The sequence below is a fragment of the Podarcis raffonei genome, chromosome 3 (assembly GCF_027172205.1).
Source record: "Podarcis raffonei isolate rPodRaf1 chromosome 3, rPodRaf1.pri, whole genome shotgun sequence".
NCBI lineage: Eukaryota > Metazoa > Chordata > Lepidosauria > Squamata > Lacertidae > Podarcis > Podarcis raffonei.
This window is the reverse complement of record NC_070604.1, coordinates 106373354-106391690: the sequence shown is the minus strand read 5'-3', so window position 1 is coordinate 106391690 and position 18337 is coordinate 106373354. Positions and strand designations below refer to the sequence as shown.

The following is an 18337-nucleotide window of genomic DNA, read 5'->3' as shown; positions in this document are numbered from 1 at the left end:
AAAAACATTCTATCAGCCATTGATTTCAGGGTTGCCAGGAGCAGCAGTTTCCAGGCATCAAACACCGGGGTAAAAGAAATGTTTTTCAATTGTTCCTGAAAGTCAGTAGTGATGGAGAGAGATGCATCACACAGCGACAGCATTCTACAAATGGAATGAGTTGCCAAATGACCAGAAAAGAAAACCTGCCCTCTGTTCCTGTGTTTTGATCTGCAATCATTAGCAGGTGAAAATTTTCATGGAAATCAACTGCTGCCAGAGCTTTTGGTGGCTGGGCATGGGCAGAATCACACTTATAAGCACAGGAGCAGAGGCCAGTAAACAAATAAGTTGGCAATCCTATTCTAGGCAGTGGTGTTTGCTTGGCACAAAAGTTCTGTTGTTGCCTATTGTGCTTTCTTTCCCACTTAATGATGGAGATACCATAGTGTTGTGTTATGTACTGAGTTGAATAGGATCCAAAATGCAGCAGTCTGATTGGTCCTAGAACAATGCAGCAGTCTGATTGGTCCTAGAACAATGCAGCAGTATGATTGGTCCGCAGAAGCCACCCAATCCAGCTCCAGGTGGAAGTGAATCTGCAACCTGATTGGCCTATAGGAATTAGCCAATCACGTGCGGCCCATTGTGTAAATAATGTATATAAAGCAGATATTTGGGGGGAACATTCATTCCTCGCTACTATGAGCTGAATAAAGAGCATGAAATCCACACTCAACTCCGAGTATATTTCATATTGATTAAACTCTTCCCTGTTTTCTCCCCCTCAAGCGTTATTTACCATCTTGGTTATCAAAAGGAAGAGCTGGTTGGACAGTCTTGGTACCGTCTCCTGCATCCTGAAGATACTGGAAGAGCTGTAGAGATTCACAGGACTCTGAGTGAGTGTTGTGCCTGAGACAAGAATGACTAGGAAGATGGAAGCAACATCCACACCTCTTTAACAGTCATGGCATCACTCAGAGAATCATGGGAGCATTCCTACGCACATCCCTACGGAAGTAAACCCTACTGAAAACATTGGGGTCTACTTCTAAGTAAACATCCATAGGCTTGCACCATTGGAGTGCTCTCACCGCATAGTATTAAACAAGCTGGCCACTATTTTTTAGATTCAGCTCTCATCTATGATTTGGTGAAACAGCTGGCCTAACTTGCAGGGTGTTGTATAGACATATACAGTCATACCTCGGGTTACAGATACTTCAGGTTGCATTTTTTCGGGTTGCAGACTGCCGAAACCCGGAGCTACCAGAACGGGTTACTTCCGGGTTTTGGTGGTTGTGCATGTGCAGAAGTGCTAAATTGTGCTTTGCGCATGCACAGATGTGCCAAATCTCAACCTGCATGTGCGCAGATGCGCCGCTGCGGGTTGCAAACGTGCGTCCACTGTACTAATGGAATTTGGAGTAGGGTGGTTAGAGAAGAGGTGGGGAAAGAGTACAGGGTGCCTGCATGTTCAATACTTTTGTAGAAGAGGGTTATTATGCAGCTAGCCACCTTAATTTTAAGAGACTGCAAGGGTCAGGTAGCCTCGATACTGGCAGCAAATCTCAGGTGACAATGTACCTGTGATAGGTAGCCATCCAGCCTCTGCCAGATTTGAATGGCTTTAAAAGAGGATTAAATAAAGTCATGGAAAATAAGGCTATCAATTGTTTGCTAATCCTGATGGCTATATGATTCTATCTCCACTGTTGGACACAGAATGCTTCTGAATACTGATTACTGGGAAATGCAGGGGAGGGTGCTGTTGTCCTACTTGCAGTTTTCCTAGTCATATGGTTGACCACTATGAGAACAGGATGTTGGACTTGATGGGCCATTGCCCCGATCCAGCAGAGCTCTTCTTATAATCTAATTGGGTCCGTGGACCAGAGCCACAGCTGGCTTACTTGTTTCAGCTGGCCTTTGGGACTCAGGATTATGTTGGCATAACTGCTTTGCAAACTTGTCAATATAGAACAGTGGCAATACGTAATTTCAGCTCAGTTGACTGCTGTTCTTCCAGTTACCAGGCGTTCTATGCGCCTATGTTTAAACAAATAACCCTTTCTTATTTTTGCAGTTTCAGTGCACGATTCTGGGAGACACATTTGGCACACGGTAGTCCGTCTACTCTGCAAGGACCTGAGTTGGGCTTGGGTGCGAGTTCTTGCGATAAGGGAGAATGGAAAGGGAGGAGAGCTGATCACTTGCACCAACCACATTCTCAGGTAAAGACATTCCCTGCATAGGTAATAGTAAAGGTAAAGGGACCCCTGACCATTGGGTCCAGTTGTGGCCGACTCTGGGGTTGCGGCGCTCATCTCGCTTTATTGGCCGAGGGAGCCGGCGTACAGCTTCCGGGTCATGTGGCCAGCATGACTAAGCCGCTTCTGGCGAACCAGAACAGTGCACGGAAATGCCGTTTACCTTCCCGCTGGAGCGGTACCTATTTATCTACTTGCACTTGATGTGCTTTCGAACTGCTAGGTTGGCAGGAGCTGGGACAGAGCAATGGGAGCTCACCCCGTCAAGGGGATTCGAACTGCTGACCTTCTGATCGCCAAGTCCTAGGCTCTGTGGTTTAGACCACAGCATCACCTGTGTCCCGGTAATATTCGAGGGCAATTCCCAACTAAGGTGCTTCCTTCATTTTAAATTATGTTGCAGTGGAACTGACTCCCTTGGGAGTCACGGACTCTCCTTCCTTGGAGGTTTATAAGCAGAGGTTGGGTAGCCATCTTTCATGGATGCTTTAGCTGAGATTCTTGCATTGCAGGGGGTTGGACTAGATGACCCTTGGGGTCCCTTTCAACTCTACAATTCTATGGTTCTGTGAATTATTATTATTTGCATTCTACATCATTGTCTCAATGTGATGTATAATAAACACATTTAAAACTGCAGATATATTTAAAACTAAACTAAAACAAAATAGACCCGGCCAACACCCATTCATCCGGCTGGGAAAACCGCTTGGAACAAAAATGTCTTCCTTCATTTCCAGAAAGCACAGATGGTGGCTGGCTGCCAGATTTCAACAGGAATGCTATTCCACAGAACTGGGGTAGTCACACTAAAAGCCCTGCTCCAAGTTACTTTGGAGAGGGCTTCTGAGATCTTTGGAACTTGCAGGAAAAGCTCTCCCACAGATTGTAGTGACCTACTGGGTATATAAGAGATTAGGAAGTTTCTCTAGTAATCCGGTCCTGTATAGACCTTATGTGTTAGTACCAACACCTTGAATTTCACTGAGTAGCAGCTTGGAAGCCAGTGCAAATCCCACAAAGAAAGTGATATATATGCTGGCAGTAGTTTGTCTACACAAGCAGCCTCGCTGCTGTCCTGTGCACCAGTTGCAGCCTCCAGAGCATCCTCAAGCATAGCTCCACATAAAATGCATTGCATGACCATGAGATGGGGACCCAGTCATTGCCGTCCTCTTCTCCCCACGGCTCTTCCGACTTTTCTCATAATCTAAGTTTGAAAAAAGAACTCAGAACAGTAGCACGGTTTATGTCTTCTTTGCCGTAACACAGGGTTGTACTCAACTGACTCACAACAGGTTAGACCCCTTGTAATTAATGGGTGTGACTAAAGTAAAATCCATGGATTTGAATGGATTCGTTCTGATAGTAGCTGGAGACATGCCCTAGTTTTAAAGAGGTTTTCTTGAAAATAATTGGGCAATAGCGCTTTAGAACATCTTACATCATTCGACTTTTAAAAAGATTGCTGAAATAATGTCTTTGGGGTGTTTTTTTTAATTGCTGTTAAGGCAACTTGTGCTTTCCCTTCCCTGCGCTTATGGAATGCAATGGACAGAATATAGTTGGATGTACAGTGGTACCTCAGGTTACATACGCTTCAGGTTACAGACTCCGCTAACCCAGAAATGGTACCTTGGGTTAAGAACTTTGCTTCAGGATGAGAACAGAAATCGTGCTCCTGCGACGTGGCGGCAGCAGGAGGCCCCATTAGCTAAAGTGGTGCTTCAGGTTAAGAACAGTTTCAGGTTAAGAACGGACCTCCGGAATGAATTAAGTTCTTAACCCGAGGTACCACTGTACACAGAAAGGAAAAGCAGTTGCAGCAGCAAGGATAGCAGTTTGAAAAGTCAACTGCATTTCCACTTGTAGCATACAACAAAAGATGAAAAAAGTGCTCCTCCAGACAACCTGCTTATTGAGCATTTATCCTGATTTTCTTGCACAAAGCTTATGCAGAGGTTTGGTTAGATCTAGGCTTTATTGAGCATTCATCCTAGTTTGCTTGCGGGGTGTTTATATATCTTCCTGTGAATCATTCATTCATCTTCCACTTTTCAGTGCATTTCCATGTCACTTTCCTAACTACAAAAAATCCTCTTTTTTTTCCTTTTTCAAAGTGAATTCGCTGTGCTAGGGCAGCAGAGCATTTTAATTGTACAAACCTAAATTTTCTGTATGCACTTAAATCACCGCCCGCCCCAAAGGTCTGGAGGCAGCCTTGATGAAAAGCGCTAGGACAGGGGTCTGCAACCTTTAAGACAAAAAGAGCCACTTGGACCCGTTTCCAAAGAAAAAAAACTGGGAGCCGCAAAACTCGTCATTATAAAAATAACTTTTTTGTCACTTTTTTATTATTTCTTTGTTTGACCCCTCAGAATTACTCCTCCTCATAGAAATAAACATTAAATTAACAAGTTACCTTTTTGTGTGTGTGTGTTCTTCACTCCCCTTCAAAACAGTAACCAGCGTACATGCCCCCTTTCAATGCAGTGACCAGCGTACATGCCCCTTACAATGTAGCAGGCAGGCGGGCGGGAAGGTGACGTCGGGACGGTGCGTGACTAACGTACGCACCGCCCCCATGCGACATCACAGCCAGTACAGCACCCGCCACAGTGAGGAGTGTCAGGGCGCACAATGCGCCTCCTCCCCTCGCTAGTATCCGCCCCGGAGCCGCGGCAAAGGTGTAAAAGAGCCACATGCGGCTCTGGAGCCGCGAGTTGCAGACCCCTGCGCTAGGAAAAAGGAACATCTCTGGTTCTTGTTTAACTCTTCATCTCCCCCTTTCCCAATTTCCTATGTCTGCAAATCTGAATTGGCTCCAACGTACGTTGGTGTTGCAAACGACGCCTTCTGCTTTCTGTACTGTTAGCAATACAGTGGTACCTCGGGTTACAGACGCTTCAGGTTACAGACTCTGCTAACCCGGAAATAGTACCTCAGGTTAAGAACTTTGCTTCAGGATTGTTAGAATTCCTGATCCATGCTTGCAGTCATGGTGTTGTCTTTCACATGACGGTATATGTTTTGACTCCATAGAGTGGGAAGTGACGGAGACAGGATGTTTGTGTTACTGTGTTCCATGACGTGGGACTATTGTCCTTTGTCCCCCCCCCTTTTGCTGTCTGATGCTAGAGAAAGAGGGAGCCATGTTGCAGTGCTCCATGTGTGTTTATATGTAAATAAAGTAGATTAGCCAAAATGCTGAGTTGCTGAGGCTTGTCACACGCATGATACACAAACTCTGCGGATCCCTAAGTGTGCCGGTGTCGGTAGGCATCGGTCGCTGTGATGTTCGGGCAGAAGAAAGCTTATGAAGCTCCCGAACGATCGACCACGAGGGAGGGAACATGCCAGTCGGGCATGTGTCTCTGCCAAGCTCCTACTCGAGTGTAGGCTGAACTCCTGACAAGGATGAGAACAGAAATCACGCGGCAGCAGCGGGAGGCCCCATTAGCTAAAGTGGTACCTCAGGTTAAGAACAGTTTCACGTTAAGAACGGACCTCCAGAACGAATTAAGTTCTTAACCCGAGGTACCTCTGTATTTGCAAATTCTAGCAAATGCCCTCTATGCAAATGCCCTCATGCTTGTCATTCGCTTGTGCTCTCACAATACTTTGATTATGCTACACAGTGGCATGGAGGACCAAATCTGGTTTGAGTGCCTGTGTCAGTAACCTTCCTGTTGGTATGATGGCATCCAGCGCTTGTTTCAATGCACACTTTTTGTATCCTTGCATAGGGAGGAAGAAGCCCTCTATCTCCGGAACCAAGACACACAGCGTGGAGCTGTTTCCCCAGCTATCCCAAATCTTCAATGCAATTCTGGAGAAATACAGCCGCAGACGACAGTGCTGAACGAAGCCAGTTTCTTCCCTCAAGAACCAGTGGCAGCCATGGATGGGGCACATGAGTACAACCCCTCTCAGCTGCTTGAGGCATGCGAAGAAAAGATGCTTCCTTCTGCCCTCCAGTCTCTGTTTCCAACCAACATCCCTCTCCCTAACATGCGGGCTGAGGCAGGCACCCTGCAGCCGCCTCAAGAAACGGGACTTCCATTCTTTCCAGCAGGTGGGCCCCAAAGTCTCTCCAGCCTAGACAATGCCAACAGGCTGCCCTCCATGAACCCTTATGTCCTCTGCTCCCCTGGAAATGCACTTCCCCCTGACAGCAGCCCTCCTGTAGACATTTCTCCGTTATTTGAAGGAGGGCCATCCATAGGCATGTTCCCAACAACAGGTACAAGCCCTGACCCTGACAGATGGGCCATCAGCATGCTGGCTGGACAAATCCACTCCCTGGCTGAAATCTTCTCTCAATACGCAAAGCAAGCACCTCAGAAGTCTCCCGGCATTTCCTTGTGGCCCAGACAGTCTGCTGAGGACACTCACATGATACCAAGGCAGGGTTTGGGGACTAATAGAGCTCTAGATTTCCCTGAGGATCTCTCTGTGGATGAAGATGTCATCGCCAGCATCTTAAACAGCTTCCTAGACCCTAACCACTTAAACCCGCTCACTTCTGAGCTTGGATCAGAAAGCAGTTTTCACGCATTAAACGCTGAGCCACAGGCTTCCTTAACCCAGGCTCCTCAAACAGACGCAACTCCTTGCCTTGACCAGTGCCTCTTCTTGCATTCTTCCTCTGCATCAGCCAGTACCCATGTGCCTGACTCCCAGTGGGATGGGAGATTCCATACTGTATTTCAGCAAGGTACTGCTTGCCCTTCTTCAACATAATTTTACAGTTTATAAAGAACCAATAAAGCAGGGGTGCAGAACCCATGCCCCTCCAGACGTTCCTGGACTACAGCTCCCATCATCCCTGACCATTCACCAAGCTGGCTGGGGCTCATGGGAGCTAGAGTCCAGGGACATCTTGAGAAAGACCAATTATTGGGTTAAATAGTGCACCCCAAGAATTTGTCTTTATCAGTTTGAAGGACCGTATGTTCTGCATCTCTGAAATAAAGTAACTGTGGCCAGTACAATCCTGAATTCACCTCAACTCAGGTTTGATGCAGGGCGGAATAATAAACTACACGGCTGCTGCTTTAAAAGTTTTCGTCGTGGTGGCATTCAACATGCGAAGTTTTCAGTGTCCAGTCATATGGCAAGACCAAAATTACAATACCCCAAACCACTGAGAAGCACTGCCTGCCTGAAGTTTACAACCATCTCTCCATAAACTTTATAGAAGCTACTGCATGCTTGGCCCGTATGAATCCATACTGAGATGAAGGGTTTATGGAGAGCTTTCCTGCTGGAATAAAAATGGGCAGTACTGTCTTCATGCTAGAAGCAGGACCTCCATAATGCCTGGAGTGGCCTTAAAACAGGGTATATATCTAAAGATATTTATACAACCCTGGGATGATGACCTGCAACCCATGACTGACTGGCTTTAAAAGAGGATTTGCCACTTTCAAGGAGGATAAGCTACTAGCCACAATGGCTATGTTCTACCTCGAGTGAACAGCACGCCTTTGAATAAGTAATAAATTGAAATAAATAGATAATACCTGCAAAAGGCAGGTAGCAAGAGTATTGTTACAGCCAGGCCTTGCTTTCACAACCCCGTGTTGCCATACAGAATAATCTGCTCAAATACAGCCGCAACAAGTGGCTAAAATGTAGTAAATGTATTATTATTGGTGGTTAGAATGTCATTCAAAATTTACAAATAATCAGCTTGAAAATAATATATATGTATCAGTCGATAACCAAGAAGTAGTCAGTGTGATGAATTGCTGGGAGGGAACACCACAACGCAGGCCACTCTGAGAACAGGATTCTGGGCCAGATGCCGGGCCTTTGGTCAGATCCAGCAACCAGGCTCTTCTATTCTTACTTATTTACAAGCCACAGCCCTTGACTCCCCTTCCCCCAATTTATAGCCAAATCATGCCTGCTACAGCTTCCTAAACACAGTAGCTGAAGCAGGGTTGGCTCCATCGCTCCTAGCTAGCACAGCCAACAAGTGGGAATTGCAGCAGGCCAGAGTTCCCATATATGAAAATAAAGGGCAAACGAGCTTCCACCCCATCTAATTTGAACAATGTCCCTCCTTGTTGTCGTTGCCTTCTCTCTAGGGACACAATGGAGGGGCACATGCACCTTTGGGGGTGAAGTCAACATGTTGGAAAGCTGTAATGAGTATGATGTGAAAAAGCATCAGCCTTGCTGTTGTTGGCACCCGTCTGTCTCAGGGGACTATGAAGGAGTGTGTGTTTGGGGGTCACACCGTTGGAGAGTTACAGTGCCTGCTGTGGCTGTAGAGACCGATACGGGAGAGACATGTTTTGTTGCAGCTGGGGCAGATGAAGGTGTCCGGTTGTGCTGCTGCAGGTACAACCACAGCGTTTCTTCTCTCTTAACTCCTGCATCCTTCCTTCCTCCAGGTGTCTTTCCAGAAGAGGCTATGTTCTGCTGAATGTGCCCTGGTTGCCTCCGAGACTGACTTTAGAAATGAGAGCCCGTGTTGGCAGATAACCTGGCGGTGGAGACCTATCCTTCAACATTTCTCCAGTGAAATGGGGATGCCCTACCATATCCTCCCAATATTTCTGCAATATTTCCTAAGGAGAAGCTGGACATTCCTGGATCAAATCAGAAACCTAGGACGGCTCCTGAAAATCCTGGAAAACAGGAAAAATTGGAGGGTCTGTGGAGAATGGGATTGGCCTGAGGCATGAGACCACATAAGAAAGTGACCAGGCACACTGCCAGTGGGTCTCAACCACCTTCTGATGTGGACAGTGGAGGACAAGCTATGGCGACGCAAGGAACGCGATTGCCCTTTAGGGGGCGCTGCGGCGCGCTCATCAACAATAAAAGGAAAAAAAACCTCTACTGGGCCTTTTGTTCTCTCGTTGGTTTATTCGTGACGCCACAGGGGAGGCGGGCCCTGGCCCGAGCCTTCCCGCGCGCATGCGCGTCCCGCCCTTTGTGACGCTATCCTCTCCCGTTGCCAGGATACGGGAAAGCGTTGCGGGGCCGCGGCCTGCAAGCGGGCCTCTAGTGGCGCTGGGAGCAGCCGAGCGAGGCCTGGCGGGGGCGGGGGGCGTGGAGCGGAGGCGGCGCGTCAGCGGCAGGTGGAGCTCCGGCCCGGCGGCTGCTGCTCGCGCGACCTTCCTCTTCCGGGTTTGCGGCCCGTCCTCCCCTTCCAGCCTCCTCGAGTCCTGACCCCCGAGGCAGTGTGCGAGGCGGGAAGGACCGGTGACCAGAGAGCGGGGTTTGTTTGGGGCCTTGTAAGCTCAAGGAGGAGGGGGGAAGCAGTGGAGGAAAGCCCCTTGCCTGCCACGTGCCCCACAGGACTGCAGGTCGGTTCATTCATATATATCTATATATTTCCCCCCGTTTCATAGAATCGTAGAGTTGGGAAGGGGTCGCACGAGGGTCATCAAGTTCAGCCCCTTGCCATTGCAGGAATTTATTTATTTATTTTGCCCCACGTGGGACTCGAACCCACAGCCCCGGGATTAAGAGTCTGTTCTACCGATTTAGAGATTGTTATAGGTTGCCTTTTTCAGAGCTGAAAACCCTCGCGATGAAATACAGTGCCCCAGTTGCAAGGAGTTTATTGCGAATTTTAAACACCCCCCAGCTGTAACAAAACATAAACACCCGGCCCGAAAACAACGAGCAACAGAGTGTAACGATAAACAGCAACCCACCAACGGTGAGAGAACACGGTAGCAGAATGGAAACGCCGTGGTAGGAAAGGCCGACGGGGCAGGTGGGTTTCCAAAGTTTTCCCAAGGGGCCTGTTGGTCCCAAGTTAACCAGGTCACCAGTTGGCAATGGGTTCTGGAGCTGTGGGGCGGCCCCAGAAAATGCCTTTGCGCCGGGTGACTTAACTGCTTTTTTGTGGCAGGCAGGTGAGAAGGGCTATCAAAGCTAAATGGAACCTCCAGGGGCAGAGGCAGTCTATCTCTGGCATAGTAGGTGTTGGGGCCGGGGAGTGGACAACGGGAGGCTTACTCCTCCTGGCCTACCTGAGGGCAGTTGATGTAATTAGATTTCAAGTGGGAGGGCTTTATCCTTGGGATCCACTTTCTTTTTTCCAGAACCCTGAGGTCTGTCTGCTGGAGCCACGTGCAGAACATGTGCCTAGAAAGTGTGGTGTTTGTACACTTAGAAGTAATGATCAGGACATCTCTTGGTGCTTCTCAACCCTGGAATTTGTTTTGAGTGCCAGAAATAAGCTGATATTCCTTCCACGCAAAATCCAGCATTCGTTCTCTTCCCCCAGCCTCCTGTCAGCACTTAATTTGTTTCACTGGGGTGGGGGAAGGAAGGTATTGTTAGGATCTGCTTCATCAAGTACAAGTAGATCCTTTGTGATCTACTGCAAGTCACCCAGAGATCTATTAGTAGTTATTTATTTATTCATTGTTTGTTTGATTTATATACTGCCCTTCATCAAAAGATCTCAGGATGGTTCACAATATAAAAATACAAGATAAAAGCACAAATAATAGTTTAAAAAAGGAGCAATAAAACAATAACCACACCACACACCCTTGCATTAGACCGTCCAATCCAGCTGTGGTTTTCTTACCATGCGCTTCACAGAATAGATTCCCTTACATGGATCTATAACTTACTGCAGAGGGAACATTAATGGCATATATCTCACTTCACCCTTAAACTGTTTTTCAAGCTACATTAAACCACTAAGTGGGAGGTCATCTAGAGTTCTGAGGTTTGCTGTCATTGATGTGCTCATGGCACCCAGCTCTGTCTCCCCATTAGATTTATTTCAGTTATTGGTCCCCTTAAGTCATTTGCACCACATGAGGAAGGGGGCTGCATTTTCACACCACCCCAAATGTCACCTCTAGCCCTGACCTCTGCATTTTGATTGAGTGGAAGATCTGAAATGGTACGCTTGCTAAAAATCCAAAGACAACACCATGTACATTAGATTTGGCACTTTCTTACAGGTACTAGCTCTGTTCCTTTATTAGCCTCATAACAGGTTAGCAATACAGTTTAACTGTTAATTGCTATTGGCTATAAAGCTTACCTTTTGATTTCTGTCTGGTAGTAAAGTTACAAAACCCATTTTCTGAAAGCGGTGACCCTAGGGCATCTCTCTATCTTGCACCCTCAAAACATTGTATATTTGATCCAGTGTCTTTGTGACTTGAAGAAGGGACATCCTTTATTGCCCTCCTCGGAGTTCTACTCCAACCCACACTTTCATAAGCAATTTAAAAGGTTCTCTTGCTTCTGTGTGCCACATTTCTGTCTCATAAAACACCCCACATCTTAGCTGCGTGGAATGTGATGATTGAACAACAAAGAATATGAGAGTTGCCTTTTTGGATCAGACCAAAATCCATCAGGTCCAGGGTCTGGTCCAGGATGGAGATGACACCCTTGCTCCATTGCTTTGCTCCCTGCTTCTGATAAATAGTACTGAATGCCATTTCCGAATATGGAATACATAGTCATGTAACTGTCTACTGTGAATTTGTCTACTAGAATTTAATTGCTGTGGGACCACCCCGTGATACGCTTTTAAGGACTTCTGAATATGGGCATGGTGGGAAACAGGTGCAGAGCAAGTGCTCTTCCTCAGCTTCCCTAAGATCTCTACCAAACACAAGACCTCTGGAAAATAGACTAACAGGAAAAGGCTAACTGGTCCTGCATGCAGTTAGTTATGAGTCAAGTTTTGGAGGTATGGTGTAAAGACACATAAGGCCATCACCTTGCTAAAGCTAAGTTCTGGGCCTGGTCAGTGCCTAGAGGGGAGACCATATTAAAATCATATGTAGGTTCCAGGACAGAGGAGTGGCAGGAGATAACTGAGAAAAAAATACTGCTTAACTAAATATGTAAATGGATCATGGGATTAGGCTGGATTTGTTTCCTTCCCCAGCACCAGCCATTTGGGAAGCAAGCACATAGACCAGGGGTAGGCAACCTAAGGCCCATGGGCCAGATGCGGCCCAGTCGCCTTCTAAATTCGGCCCGTGGACGGTCCGGGAATCCAGAGTGTTTTTACATGAGTAGAATGTGTCCTTTTATTTAAAATGCATCTCTGGGTTATATGTGGGGTATAGGAATTTGTTCATTCCCCCCCCCCAAATATAGTCTGGCCCACCACATGGTCTGAGGGACGGTGGAACGACCCACGGCTGAAAAAGGTTGCTGACCCCTGACAGACTGAGTTTCCCCTCCCCACTTGGGTCAGGTAGAGCTGAGATGAAAGATATAAAACAGGCATGGGGAACCTATGGCACTCCAGATGATGTTGGATTGCAACCAGAATGACCAGAGAGCAAGGATGATGGGAGCTGTGGTCCAAGAACATCTGGAGGGTCAAAGGTTCTCCATCTCTGCTGCAAAGGAACCAACTGAGTAACTCTGCTAGTTGCTGCAAAACGTTATGAGGTCCAGGTCTCAAAAAATTGTGCCAAAAATGTTAATCTTTAAGGTGCCAGATGTTTTTCTGTTGCTTTTTGCTATATGCTGTCAATGAAATGCCAAAGAACGACTAGAACACTCTTTTTCCATGGCCGTATATTGTACTGAAATTCTAAACCCAATCACCCATTGAAGTTAGTCAGAATAATGTCCAAATAAACATGTATAAGACTGCATTGTACGTCCTGGGTCAGACCCAGCAGAACGTTTTAGGATTAAACCTAGTATGTTGCATTATCAAAGGCTTTTCCTGTGCAGAATTTTAAGAACATCAGGGGCCCTGGACAAAACGGAGTAGGAATTTTCCTCAAAGCCTCTACTGGTAGTTTCTATTCCATTGCATTTCTTTCCAAGGAATATAATCATTTTAGTGGGTCATCTCTTTAGAGCAGATATAGGCACCCAACTTTGTAAAGCACCAGACAGAAAGCAGCATCCATTTAAAGGCCTAATGAGTAGCTAGATGCTTTTACTGCCAGTTCATTAGAGCATCCCAATATAAACAGGAAAACACACCTCTGTATTTCTTTTCTGTAAGAATCTAGGCACTACAATTCTGTTGTGGGGTTGTAGCAATATATATATATATATCAACCTCATGAGCCTGCCCCATATACACACAGTGTCATAGTCTGTCCCCCATCTCAGAGAATAAGACAAGCCTCCAGCTTTGTAAATTAGCTTTTGGTGCAGCTGTTTCTTGCCCTGAACTGTGCAGGAATTGGCCTGCTTGCCAACAAATGGTTAGTTACAGTTTCTGTGGCAACTTAAACTGTGATAAGGTGGAGAGCTAACAGTAGTTTCTCTTTCAGCTTGAGTCTAGTGTCCTGAAAGCATCCCAAAACCAAGAGCCTTATGAAGCAGCTGCGTGGGAATAAAGGTGGGGGCAATGCCAGAAAGAAGAGTTCCCCCTCTGGTAAGGACAGCAGGAATCCAGCATTACAGACGTCGGAGGACAGCAGGCCGATCAACATCCTAAATCCAAAACTGTTGGCTCAGAAGCGACCTCTGCAAGGTTTGAGCAGTATGGCAGGCAGCACCGCGGGGAGTCCCGAAGATGCCAAAAGACCAAAGCTCTTGCCTGAAGCGAATTCTCCTGGCCAGGAATCTGAAGACGAGGAGTCGGATGACAGTGAATATGAGAGAGCAGAGAGTGAGAGTGAGGACAGCGATTATACAGACAGTGAAGACGACGACGATGACGACGAAACTGGCAGCGATGCCTCAGAAAGCAGTAACAAAGGCCCTGAAGAAACAACAAGCCAGCCTTCTTCAAAGACTGATTTAACAAAAGGTAAACGTTGATGCTTGGAAAAATTCAATAAATAGTGCATCTTTGTGTCACCTATCAGCCGTTTTGAGCTTTTCTTTCTCCGGTGGCTTCTGCTTCTAATTAACCGCCTTAGATGTGGGCGTGTAACCATTAATATGCATTATAGCCACCATTCAGATGCGCTCCTTGACACTGCTCTCTTTATCACCTAACCGTCCTACATAATTGCCTTATCGTCAGGTGTGTCTCATGCTTCGTGCTGCCTCTGAAAGCAGGAAAATAATAGTGTGCCTTTCTGTGTCATACTCTGCATGAATGTATATTCTGTTGCTCAGATACCAAAGAAGTTGGGGCTGTCGGTTGAATAATCTCTTGCATCCTATTTAGTGGAAGCATGTTATTGCAATCCAAAAAGTTGTGTTGAAATATGGAATTGCCTGTTGTTTTTAAGGGCTGCATAAATGCCACATGGTAGTCAAACCACTAAAAACAATGATAGCTATTCCTCACAACAGCTGATCGGGCAAAGTAGGGCTGGGTGATATATCAATATATTGTCCAAAACCGGTTTGAAGTTCACATCATGATATCTGTTTCATAATATTTGACCTGGCAATATATCGTGAATCACAATGTGTGTGAGGGCTAGTCAGTATCTGGTTTTCAACATCGCGATATATCGCCAGCTAAACATCACCGATAAGGATGGAACTATGCAGAGACAAACAGGCTACTTATTTGGCAACTGCTACTACTAAGGGCTCTAAAACGGATAGATGTCATTATTATCAATCACCGCACAGTCAGTTTCATCAGCAGGCAAGCCAAAATGCATCCAAACTTGGGGTTATGGGCTTGGCTTCCAAATTGTGGTATTCAGGACAATCCAAAGTACAGTGATGAGTCATGGGAATAGAAATAATCTGGGACTGCCAGCAGGCTTGCTAGGCGACAGAAGCGGTGGTTGCAGAAACAGCAGGGACCTCACAGGCAGTAGTGGCAACGGCCTTTAAGTCCCAGTGGTGGCGGCAGAATCACTGGCGGCCTGCGAGGCCTGGCGGCAGCAGGAGTTACTATCAGATATCTTGATATGTTGAGATGTTTAGCTGATGGTATATTGCGATATTGAAAACCAGATATCGCCCAGCCCTAAAACAAAGCTGTGTTATCCCCCTGTTGAAGTCTGAGGATGGGGGAACGCAGGCTGGAGAAACAGCGGCTTGTCTACATTCACCAAGGTAAGAATTGCTCGCTGGAAACGACACACTTGTCTGCTGCCCTATAGCAGCTCACTGTTTGCACCCCGTCAACGGTGCCATTGCCTCAGTTGTCTAATGAGAACACTTTGTAATGCAGGTTAGTCTTCTGGTTGGATGTTTTGCATTTTCTCATGGAGGAAGGGGAGTAGTCCCCTAAAAAGGTACTTTGTTGGTCTCAGGTTTGGGTGATCTGTTTTCCTTTACGCTGTCCTGACAGCAGATTAAAGAAGCTCAAAGAAGGTTGTGGATTTTTTGAAAGTTCAAAATATTACGTTATGACAGTGCTAATTTGTTCCTTGTTTGATCTCTGCAATGGTTCTAAAATTGTTTGCCACTAGTTTCAAACCTGAAATATGTAATGTGCATTAGTGCCCTACCCAAGAGTTGATGCAAGTGTAGCAAATTCAAAAAGAGAGAGCTCGAGTAGTAAAAGAGGATTAGGAAACAAACGTTGATACTGAAAATGAGCATTTTTTGTGAGTCATGTTGACTGCTGCAGTAAGCAACTGATCTTTGTAATAAATCAGTTTAGTTACTACTTGAAAGCCAAGTTTGCCTCGTGGTAATTCTGTAGATTTCCGCTCTTTGTCATATCTGTTGAGAATTGACTGTACTCTAGAGTTCTAAATGTATGCTCAAGCCTTCAGCCAAAATTACGGTTTGGTCTACTCCACAGAAAGAGCTTATAAGGGCATTGTGGAACTGTCAGCAAGAAGCAGCCGGAAGCACTAATAAAGAACAAATGAGCCACTCAAAACATGTTTTTCTGTTTTGAAAATATGCTTCCTAAATGCAATAAGCAATGTGATATGATATTTATAAAATCATTGAGTGAGATTTCCTAAGGCAGCCTTTTAAGTTAGCTTTGGAATTCTTGTTTCAATGCAGAAAAACAAGATTTGCTCTTAAGAATTGAGACTGATTATATCTTCCAAAGCCACAGAAAGTTGTGAAATCCAAGCTATCAGAATCTTGTCTTCCTTCCTTCCTAAATCATGGAACCGACTGAGAATTGTGCACCTTAAACATATTTAAATTATATTTGGTAGTGGTAGGTGTTGTCTTACCTTCTCTTCTAAAGTCAGACAACCATTGTTATATTAATCTTCTGAAGGCTAGAAATTTATTCAAATTAAGACAGATTGTTTTTATACTGATGTGCTTCCAAGAACCATATCTCTGACAGTGCAGTCCGGTACACGTCTACTCAGAAGTAAATGGGTACAGAGTTGCTGCCTGGGAGAAAATGCAGTTATCTCAAGAATTTTAATTTGAAAAATGTTGAGAATTGGCAACAGTGAGAGTGATGCTTTTACATGAATTAAAAAATGGCTGATGTACCACAAACAAAGCACAATTATAAATAGCAGCGTGGTTAATTGGGAAAGTGTCTAATGAGTTCACCAGGGACGCGGATTAGGTCTCATTTAGCATAATAAATGAATCTAGAAGAGGGAGCAAAGAGCACTAATGAAATTCAAATATGAAAACAGAAGGTGGTGAGAACATAATCAATTGGCATACAAATAATAGGTAGCTAGGTGGTGGCACAAAACACAGCCACATACAGCTATTCTTTTGCAGGGAATAAATCATTGGGAACAAATTAATTTTAAATGCATATAATTTAATATCAAATGCAGGTCAGGAAAAACGTGGGAAGATGGATGAAGAAAGGTTTATGTGCAAAGCCAGTGCTGCTTCTCTAATCTTTTATGAACAGGCAGCCAGAAACAGATGTAGTTTGTTGGCCATATAGCAGAGACAGGCTAATTCTTGGGCATTCTGGTGTGGTTAGTTTATTTACATAGCACCATCAGTGGGTGTGTGGTAGCTTGCGCGTGCACACAAGTCCTCTTAAAATCTAAATTTTATGTTGAGGGGCAACCGGTGTTAGAAATTAGCCAGGCGCCAGGCGCATTTTGCTACTGGCATAGGTCCAGTTGTGACTATGAGGAGATTTCTGGGTGCCAGTTTGGCAACCACAGTTTAAAAACAGCCTTAGTCCACAACTAATCCCATTTCCCTTGTGTGTGTTTCTCCTTGCATACTGGGACAAATGAATTGTTGTAACAGCAACCTGCACTCAAACAATGCAGTTGAGATCATAGAATTCTAGAATTGAAGAATTGCAGTGTTGGAAGGGACCCCGAGGGTCATCTAGTCCAATCCCCTTGGCGAACAGACATTCTCTTGTGGCAACCGCAACCCAGGTTTAAGGGGCCATTTGGGGCCTAGCCTTTGTATTTTGAGTTTCTAAAACTGGGGGCATCACATGTGTGTGTTGGGGGGAGATAATGGGTCAAGGGGAACGTGGAAGAATGTGCATTTAGCTTGATTGTTTTGGCTTTGTTTCAGGAGGAACTATTTATTTATTTATTTATTTATTTATTTATTTATTTATTTATTTAAATAATGAGGGCTAGGGGTTTTCCTGAGGAAAGACACCCCGAGGCGTTCAGGGCATACAGAAAGGAGAAATGGTGCGGTTGTGTATGTCAGGAGAACTTTGGACCATTGATGGTAATGGAGCTGAAGAAGTGAAGCAGTGAAATTTCACGTAGTTCCAGAAGTCTTGATCATGAGTAACGCTGGCTATCGCCCTGTGTCGGCAGAGATGGGAGAACCTGGCTGTGGTCCTCTTTGTGAGAGCAGTCTCCTTGGCATTTTGACTGGTTTGGTGGCCCATAAAAAGCATGGACTGGCAGCCGAGGTGTCCGGCCCGCTGTTTCCTTGTCTTTCTTGTAGCATCCTAGTCGCACACAGTTGGTTTGTATGACAACGGGTTGCTATTTGGATGAAGGATAGTTGTGGAAGGAGAGAACTAAGAATCATAAATATGTTGAAAGCATTGCAAAAAGACAGCGGAATTATGACATATGCAGTAGTGTTTTGAATTTGGGTTGCCTGCATTTTTTAACACACACACACACACACACACACACACACACACACACATTCCCAGAATTCAAAGCCCAAGGAAAGGCCTCCATTATCACGAGGGCTATAAAGAGAATCTGGAGGTTTTTATCACAATTTTATTTTATGGTGGTTATGTAGTGCTTTAATACTGCCTTGTACTTCCGAGAGATTTCAGTCTATATTAGGCA

General features: G+C 45.5%; 2 protein-coding genes across 3 annotated transcripts in view; both read left to right on the top strand.

The window, feature by feature from the left end:
* LOC128411257 (neuronal PAS domain-containing protein 4-like) overlaps nt 1-9095 on the top strand; it is a 40814-nt gene extending 31719 nt beyond the window's left edge. Inside the window, exons 7-10 of the mRNA XM_053383435.1 lie at nt 772-881; nt 2069-2216; nt 5999-6969; nt 8657-9095. Coding sequence (XP_053239410.1) covers nt 772-881; nt 2069-2216; nt 5999-6969; nt 8657-8688 — 1261 coding nt within the window. The 3' untranslated portion in view covers nt 8689-9095. The remainder of the gene's footprint in view (nt 1-771; nt 882-2068; nt 2217-5998; nt 6970-8656) is intronic.
* Nucleotides 9096-9301: 206 nt separating this feature from the next.
* Nucleotides 9302-18337, top strand: part of RRP36 (ribosomal RNA processing 36) — a 31443-nt gene continuing 22407 nt past the window's right edge. The window contains exons 1-2 of one of the 2 annotated variants that reach the window (XM_053383444.1): nt 9302-9577; nt 13508-13989. In XM_053383444.1, the coding sequence (XP_053239419.1) occupies nt 13551-13989 (439 nt within the window). In that variant the 5' untranslated portion in view covers nt 9302-9577; nt 13508-13550. Of the gene's footprint in view, nt 9578-9858; nt 9994-13507; nt 13990-18337 lie in introns of those variants that run through there. The other variant, XM_053383445.1, reaches the window with a different exon arrangement.